The following is a 9213-nucleotide window of genomic DNA, read 5'->3' as shown; positions in this document are numbered from 1 at the left end:
GAGCGCCTCTTCCTCGGTCATCTGAGGCGGCTCCACCGCAGAGAGTGCCATGGCGGCCTAGTAGCCTGGGAACTCCTCAGGATCTCTGGGAGCCGGGAGCGACGTCTGCACGCCGCGCTCCTCCGCCCACCACGGCGCCAGCTCCTCCTGGGCGGGCGCGGCGGGCAACGGCGGCCCGTCACAGATGACGATGCTGCGTGCCGCTTCTTGCGCCGCAGGGACAACCCGCCGGCCCTCGGCTGCGGCGGAGGGGGGCTAGGGAGAGCGCCGGGGAGGGGCGCGCCGGTGTCGAGGTGGTCGAGGACGGCAGCGAGCGTGCGGCCGGGCACGCCCCACCAAGCCCTGCGCCCGACGACATTGTGTCGTCCAGACGGGGGGGGGGGGGGTGGCGGGGTCGAACTGGGCGAACTCGGCCGCACGCTCGCCCTGGAACAGAGCCGTGTTGTCGGCGGCGTACCGGCCAAATAATGTTGCAAGAAATGCAACTCCGGTCGGATCCACTCCCCCCCGGGGGACGCCGGACTCGTCCAATTTCGAGGCGCGGCATCTTCCCGCCCGGGCGTAACCAAGGCCGCCGCGGATTTCAAGGGCGCGGCAATCCCTACCACCAGGAGAACTTCGTGGAGAGCGTCGGAGAATGCTCCGCGGGAAGCGACGGCGAGACCGACGCGGAGAGCACGCCGGCGTGGGAGGCGGCGGAGAGTGCCCGCTCGACGCAGCGACAGGCCTCCCGCCCGGAAAACGGAGCCGCCTAGGACAGTGACGGCGCCGACGCGTCCAAGCAGTTTAGTATTATTATTTTACAAAGTTTAAAATAATAGATTAACTGGTCCTCGTAATTCCTGTGTAATCTGCTCTCGGCACCGTATGTGGCCGTAACTGCCGGGATATTATTCCCGCTTTTAAATAATTGCAAGTGTTTGTGTATTAGTTATAGTTACATCGACTTAAATATTCGCAATTGTTTGTGTATTAGTTCTACGTTACGTCAATTTAAATACTTGCAAGTGTTTACATGATTATACATGCGTTAAAATGCACCCCATGTGGTCGTAACTGTGCCGAGAAATTATTTCTGCTTTTAATCTTACCTCGTCGGGGTTACGTCGTATTGCCTTAATCACGATTCATGCAATCAGACGAGGTAAAATGCCAGCGAGCCGACGGCTAACCCCCAAAAAAAAAGTTTGGCCTCCCCCTAGGTGCGCCTATGGGGAGGCCAAACTTCTTTTTTTGGTTAGCAGTAGGCTCCACGCATGACAGGCTAAAACGGTAGTTTTACGCATTGAACTGCCTTTATTTCGGCAACGGGGTTCCCAATAACATAGCAATTACGCTGCAAATAGAACAACACTTATGATATGATTCGGATAACGTCGATTCAATGAACACCACATTTATAGAAACGTCTACATCATAAATAGTTCATGCAACCAACTTAACGATACTTATGTTCTTCAATCAAACTACTAAACTGTTTCAAACCACCACAATTCTGTAATAGCAAATAAAATACGACGAAAACTTTATGGTTCGATTCTCACTTCCTCCCCTTCTTCCTCCTCCTCCTCGCCTTCTTCTTGGAAGGCTCGGCGTCTGTATCCACCTCCTGGGCTTCGAGCTTCCTTAAGAACACACCGAACGCCTTGTGTTTTGCCACAATGTGAGGCGCCTTCTTAGACACACGCCCAGTGTCTTCGGCATGCTGCACCATGCTTTTGAAGTCGTTTGCGAGGCTCCTCTTGTGACAGAACGGGCACACCCATTTGTCACCGTAACGGTATTCGTACGCACCATACTCCAATGCATTGAGGACGTGACGGCTTTTCGCATGAATCGATTCCTTCTCACTGCCGACATCCAAATCCTTTTCCTGCATAACATCAACAAGCATATGTTACTACCGAAGATCGGTGTTACACAAAAATTAATTCACGACGGATCATCAAGAATATCAAATTCGTGGAGGAAACAAATGACCGTATGTATGACAGAGATAGTAATTCCGACATAAATTCAGCCATAATTCACATAACCTACAAATTGGCGCCGATGATGCATACTAAACTTAACTTAACATGAAACTTAATATCAATAGTGTATCCGACTAACCCTAACTTGCATCGACTTAGCATACCAGTGACAAACTAGATTGCATCGACAAACCCTAGAATAACATTGCATCAACCTCATGGACTAACTAGTTTGTTCTTACCTCTAGTTCCAAGTCACTGAGGACTTCATCAAACACCGACCCGTTATGGATTGGAGCCACGCCGTAGTCGGCCGAGTCGTCGGAGAAGTCCCAGTCGTGCGGCAGATGAATGGGGTCGAGGACGTCGACGACGTCCTCCTCCTATTGGCGAGCCCAAAATGCCAGTCTCCTCTGACCGTGAGAAAGTTTACTTCAAGGCCCTGAAGAACGCAGAGCTTCGCCTCGTGAGGCTGAAGTACAAAGAGGACAGATCAGCTGAAGACCCGAGATTCTGGTCTTTTGGGAAGCAAGATTATTATGCGCAGATCCTTCTGCCCAGGACACACTTTGCAAAGATGAAGTATCTTAATGATGATTGGTTTGCTTACAATCGTCAGAGTGGTGTCATGCCTGCAGCCAATGCGCTCAATGATCTGAATCTATTGAAGTTTGTTGAAACCTGCTAGAACTGGAACGACGAGCTGATTCTTCAGTTCTATGCTACGTTTGGCAGGAAGGTCTGTAAGTTTGAAGATAACTCCAAAGGCTATAACATTTACTGGATGACTGATGGAGATAGGCACAGTTGCACCTCCCGGCACTTCAAAGAGTTTCTTGGTCTTGCTGAGTTCGATGGCCAGCCCAAGATACATGAAGAACAGGTTGCCTCAGATGAAGACATCGCCATTCTTTATGAAGAAGGATTCTCAGGCGCCTTCGGAGGACTTTCTGGTTTGAAGCCTGAAGCGAAAATCCTCAATGACATTCTCCGTTTCACTTTCTCTCCCAAGCAAGGCAGCTCAAGTGAAATTGTCGATCTTCACCGCAATCTGCTGCTTGCAGTCTTTAAGGGTGAGAAGAAGAATTTTGGAGATTAAATTCTTCAGACTATAACTCATGCCTCTGCCGACCGTGCGTGTGCTCTGCCTTATGCACCTCAGATCATGAAGATCATTTTCCAGTTGGCTGAGAAACGCTTTGAATTGGAACATCACCACAAGTACTTCTCATTGAAGCCTCAAGATCCAGAGCCGTCTGTGCTTCCTCATACTTCAGTATCTGACCGCCCGTCCAAGGAGTCTTCACAGCCAGTTCCGTCGCAACCGTAGCTGAAGCAATCACTTCATCCATCTGATTCTCAGTTTGAGACCAGCTCTGGCACGGATGGTTCTTTGAAGAACCTGGTAGTGAAGCTCTCCCGGAAGATTGACGATCGGCAAGATTTGCTCGAGAAGCAGGCAGCTCTTCTGAAGAATCAAGGGGTGTTGATCAAGAAGCTGATTTCCCGTGAAGACAAGACCAGTGGCATGCTTCAAGATCTTGCCAAGCACTACCCAGACGTCCTGAAGCCTGAAGACAGCGAAGCTACTCCAAACCAATAGTCTTCAACCTTTTTGGCGTCTTGATGCCAAAGGGGGAGAAGGAGTCAGGGGGAGGGTTTCGTGTTTTATTTGACTCAGGGGGAGTTTGCGTTTTATCTGGTCCTTCGTTCTTCGCCGTTTGAAAACTTTAAGTCCTATCCGTCCGTGGTTTGAAACTTTTGGTTGTGTTGAAGTATAATTAATATTGCCTCTTGCATGAGGATTCTACAATGTCTGTAATAAATTTAATCTTCATGCATTTTCGTTCCTCATGCATGCATGTTTACTTCAATACTTGTTGGTGCTGCATCTGTTTACTTCAATTTATGAGCATGTATGAATTCTTATTATTGCTGCTCTAACCTTGTACACGATGCACACCCTTGTTTCTGAAGAATATGAAGATTTCCTCACACTCCTAAAAGCTCTTTGCACTTGCATTCAAAAGCAATCTTAAATAGTGCATATCTTCAAGGGGAGTCTTCATATAACTCAGAAGCTAAAACTTTCACTCTTATTATTCCCATCTTTGAAGCTTTAACCGGTGTTGTCATCAAACACCAAAAAGGGGGGGAGATTGAAAGGGAAACATTGCCCCTGTATGAGTTTTGATGAATGATGGCAACATGATTGAGGAACTAATGAGTTACACGGAGTGTTTCAGGATTTAGTTCCTCCGAAGAATTGGTTTAACCAGCATCGACGACCCCTAAAAATTGAAGTACTGGTACTGGCTTGAAGTATGAAGAACTCAGTGAAGAACGGTGAAGAATGTGACGCGTAGCTTTCTTCATAGGTCTTTCCGTAGCTTTTTCCTTCACTTGAGTATAGGAATGCCGTACAATTAAGGGGGGTTTGAAATGTGGAGCTGGGTCAGGTGAAACCTATTCTTCATGTTCAGCTTACGCGAAAAACCATTTTCTGTGTGAGTGTTTTTCGTCGGAGTGAAGAATGAAGCATTTCAGGCTTCACAGAAACTTTCGCGTGAAGTCTTCGCTCTGATTTCAAATGTGTTTGAAAAACTTTGTCGCTTTACGTTTTGACCACGTAATCCAACCGTTGTGAGACAAAGAGATAAACTGTGAGCTGGAGTATCAGGGATCACTTTATCCAACGGGTCACAACGGCTAGATTGGCCGTGGCTAAGGCTATATAAGACGACCCACCCCGAACGGGTTCGGTGGTGATTCCCAAGGAGATGTTTTGTAGTACACTTGAGAAAATCCTTAGAGCTGAACTGAGCGTGAAGAATGGGATCCCCTCTCTAGCCGAAAACTTGAAACTTGTTACTCTTAGTGATTGGCATCACCTAGACTGCTAGGAGTCATTGTTGAAGAGCAGTCAAAACTTGTGATTCGCCATCAACCAGTCTGTGAAGGTTCGGAGATCACCTCAAGATCTACCACGAGTAACTGGACGAGACTTTGGTTTTAGCTCAGGAGAATTGGGTGGACTTATATGTTCGCGAGTCTTGTGTAATTCAGCCCTCTCAACGGAGACATAGGATTGTGCCAACAATCTGAACTTCGGAAAACAAATCCCCTTGTTTTCGTGTCCTGGTGATATATTTTCTGTTGAAGTACAAACTGTTCTTACTGTTCTTGTCTTCACTGCTACTGCTTAACTTGTTCATTTTTCTTCATTCCGCTGCAACTCTAAAATTGTTAAGTATAATCTCTGTTGTTGAAGTACTGTGACTGTTTTCAGTTTTCAGTCTTCATTTTTGAAAAAAACTTAAAACTGGTCACATTCACACTGAGCCAGGACATTGCTACTAACTTTTACCGCATGCACCAAGACTGCAGCAGCGCCTGATGCCGCGTGTCTATCTCTTTTCTTTCCGTTGTAGCCTGAAATTTCTTGTTCCACAACGGTTAATGGAGATTGTTCATGCTTGGTGATACTTTTTGTTATGTTTTTTATTGTAACGACGTGGGTTAAGGGATGGGTTATTTTAGTTGATTTTTTTTCTTCCTCCGATTTGTTAACGTTGATGGGTGGGGAGTGGGGACTGAGAAGTCGGAACAATTTCTCTCCCATGCTCCAGATCCGTCGGCTCTTCCATTACGCAGATTTCGTGAAATCTGTTCCAGATAAGTTGTTGATTGAAACGTTTTTATACGAGTGGTGACGATAGAGTCAGAGTTAGCGGTTGCCGGTTGAAACGGATGACCGCATGAGGAGTCTTTTCTCTGACTTGTGAAAGCCAAATTCACCAAACCCGGAGGCCGGAGAGACGGAGACTCCAGTGCCGCAGTGACCCGGCGGCCACTCGTTGGACCCGGAAGACGGCGACAAGGAAGCTGCGCTATGCGCACACGTCACCCGCTCCTGCACTGCGACCCTGCATCCCTCTACCAGAGAAGCTTCCGCTTCTGGAAACCTTGCTTCTCGATCCACACAGCCTTGAACCGAGATCCCATCTCCCCCGGCGTCGCGTGTACTTCCTGCGTCCACGTAGCCAAGTACGTCTAAACGGAGCTATAGCTGGTAGCTGCGGCCCATGCATGTGTACGTACAGTAGCCCCACGCTCCTTATCACGGGGTAGCCAGTCGTCGGTTTCCTTGTTGTCTTCCTCCTCTGGTTGTTTTCTCTCCTCGATCCGTCCGGCCAGACATCGGTCGTGCCGTACGGGCCACAACGACCAACGTGTCGCACTGACTCGCTATAAGTAAACGGAGTATTAAATTCCACGGCTCGCTGGGGAGCCTCGCCGTTGCAGCTAGCCAGCCATGGCGTCGTCGGAGCTGCACTTCCTGCTGGTGCCGCTGGTGGCGCAGGGCCACATCATCCCCATGGTGGACTTAGCCCGCCTCATCGCGTCCCGCGGGGCACGCGTCACCATCGTCACCACGCCCGTCAACGCGGCCCGCAACCGGGCCGCCGTCGACAGCGCCAAGAGAGCAGGCCTCGACGTCGGGCTCGTCGAGCTCCCCTTTCCCGGCCCGCAGCTCGGCCTGCCGGAAGGGATGGAGAACGCGGACCAGATGGTCGACAGGGGCATGTACCTCAAGTTCTTCGAGGCCATCTGGAAGATGGCCGAGCCGCTCGAGCAGTACCTCCGGGCTCTGCCCCGGCGGCCGGACTGCCTAATCGCAGACGCGTGCAACCCGTGGACGGCGGGCGTGTGCGCCAGCGTCGGCATCCCGGCGCGGCTCGTGCTGCACTGCCCGTCCGCGTACTTCCTCCTCGCCGTGCATAACCTGTCCGCGCACGGGGTTTACGACCGTGTCGGGGACGACGAGATGGAGCCGTTCGAGGTGCCGGATTTTCCCGTGCGCGCCGTCGGGAACAAGGCCACGTTCCGGGGCTTCTTCCAGTGGCCCGGCGTCGAGAAGGAGCACCGCGACGTGCTCCACGCCGAGGCCACCGCCGACGGGCTTCTCCTCAACACGTCCCGCGGGCTCGAGGGCGTCTTCGTGGACGCGTACGCGGCTGCGCTGGGCCGGAAGACGTGGGCCGTCGGGCCGACATGCGCGAGCCTGGGTGCAGACGACGCCGACGCCATGGCCGGCCGCGGCAACCGGGCCGAAGTCGACGCGGGCGTCATCACGGCCTGGCTCGACGCGCGGCCGCCGGAGTCCGTGCTCTATATCAGCTTCGGCAGCATCGCGCAGCTGCCCGCAAAGCAAGTCACGGAGCTCGCGCTTGGGCTAGAGGCCTCGGGCCGGCCTTTCATCTGGGCCATCAAGGAGGCCAAGTCCGACGCCGCGGTGAAGGCCTTGCTGAACTCGGAAGACGGCGGCGGGTTCGAGGAGCGTGTCAGGGACCGGGGCCTCCTCGTCAGAGGGTGGGCGCCGCAGGTGACCATCCTGTCGCACCGCGCCACGGGGGGGTTCCTGACGCACTGCGGCTGGAACGCCACGCTGGAGGCCATCGCCCACGGGGTCCCGGCGCTGACGTGGCCCAGCTTCGCCGACCAGTTCTGCAGCGAGCGGCTGCTCGTGGATGTGCTCCGGGTCGGCGTCAGGTCCGGCGTCAAGGTGCCCGCCATGAACGTGCCAGAGGAAGCCCAGGGGGTCCAGGTGGCGAGCGGGGACGTGGAGAAGGCTGTGGCCGAGCTGATGGACGGCGGGGAAGAGGGGGCCGCGAGGAGGGCCAGGGCCAAGGAGCTCGCCAAGGAGGCCAGGAAGGCCATGGAGGAAGGCGGGGCGTCCTGCTCTGACCTGGAGGACATGATCCGCTATGTCTCGGAGCTGTCAAGGAAGAGGAGCCACGAGAGGGGCACGAGCTCGACGCCCGTGCCTTCTGCCGCGGCGGCAGAGCTCGGGAGCAAGAAGGGCGAGAAGATCGAAGCCGACGCTGCCTTGTCAGTACAGTCCTAATTAATTAAGCTGCACGACGCCGCCATTAATTATCAACTTTACTAGATGTTCAACTCCGTGCTACAGATTCTACGATACGTGTGTTTACCTAGTCAAACATTCATGCTTTGCTTAAATGAAAGGAAAAAAAGAGGACTTTGTGATTGCATTCGAACCAACAACGATTATGATCTGGCTGACAGTGGAGTTTTGGTTAAGGACGCGCGTAGCTTAGAACTTTGCTTTGATCGTCAGTGCCGGTCTATATATTCCGGTGAAGGTTCTCAAGGGAGCGGAGAAGATTTGTCGCGGTTTGCTGTGGAAAGGGTTTAAGAGGTTAATGGTGGCAACTATCTTGTGGCGTGGGACATGGTGTGCAGGCCGAAAGAGCTGGGGCAGGGGGGTGCTGGGCGTTCCTAACCTTAGCCTCCTCAACACGGCGCTTCGAGCTAGGTGGCGGTGGCTTGAGCGAGTGGATGACTCGAAGCCGTGGAAGGAGTTTGCCGTCCGGACCACGCCCGAGGTGAGGGATCTTTTCGAGGCGGCGACTTCGTCGTGGGTTGGTGACGGCGGCAGGACCCAGTTTTGGAAGGATAGATGGCTTGAGCGCTGCAGAATCCGTGATGAGTACCCTTCTCTAGTGGCAGTTGTTCGACCCCGGTTCGTGAACACCGGGTTGGTTCGCGAGGGGTTGCAGGGCGCGTGGCTCACGGATGTGGGTCCTGACCTGGGTGAGGTGGCTCTCGCTGAGTTCCTTGCTCTGTGAACGAGGATTCAACGCTTTGAGCTTGTGGAGGGACGTGAGGATGCCCTGCTGTGGAACTGGTCCGTCGATGGCGTCTACTCGGCATGTTCGGCCTAAGAGCATCATTTTGTAGGCTTGACGACGGACCCTTTGGCGGCCCAGATCTGGAGGACCAGGGCACCCGGCAAGTGTCAATTCTTTCCTTGGTTGGCGGCGAAGGATCGTCGTTGGACGGATAAGTGTTTTCAGAGGAGGGGGTTCCCTCACCCTTCTCAGTGTCCCCTTTTGTGCTCAGGTGCCAGAGACCCTGTCGCACCTCCTGCCGGGTTGCGCCGTGGCGAGACAGATTTGAGAGGTTATCCTCGTCGCGTGGGATTGCTAGGACTGGAGGCCTAGCGTGAACTCTAGCCTACATGAGTGGTGGGCCGGCATTACGGGGCCTCGAGTGGTGATTAAAGCTATCGGACGGCGGTCACCCTTGTGCTTTGGGCCATTTGGCGTCACAGAATGATGTGGTCTTCAACGGAGCTACTCCTTCGGTTCGGGTAGTGCTTCTTTTTGTTCGCGAAGAAGCGGCCAGGTGGGAGAGTGCTGGGCTGCTTAAGAGC

At 52.9% G+C, this 9213-nt stretch overlaps 1 protein-coding gene across 1 annotated transcript; it reads left to right on the top strand.

The window, feature by feature from the left end:
- The first annotated feature begins 5973 nt into the window (after positions 1-5973).
- Positions 5974-8035, top strand: LOC100832534 (UDP-glycosyltransferase 73C5). The gene has a single exon (XM_003563996.3). It carries the CDS (start codon positions 6289-6291, stop codon positions 7879-7881), a length of 1593 nt encoding a protein of 530 aa, XP_003564044.1. The 5' UTR covers positions 5974-6288; the 3' UTR covers positions 7882-8035.
- The last annotated feature ends 1178 nt before the right edge of the window (positions 8036-9213 follow it).

Source organism: Brachypodium distachyon, chromosome 1, assembly GCF_000005505.3.
Source record: "Brachypodium distachyon strain Bd21 chromosome 1, Brachypodium_distachyon_v3.0, whole genome shotgun sequence".
NCBI lineage: Eukaryota > Viridiplantae > Streptophyta > Magnoliopsida > Poales > Poaceae > Brachypodium > Brachypodium distachyon.
The sequence above is the reverse complement of the archived record's forward strand: the minus strand, read 5'-3'. Positions and strand labels throughout refer to the sequence as shown.

Coding starts and splice junctions, on each gene's coding strand:
- LOC100832534 (XM_003563996.3), top strand. CDS start 6,289: ATGGCGTCGTCGGAGCTGCACTTCCTGCTGGTGCCGCTGGTGGCGCAG.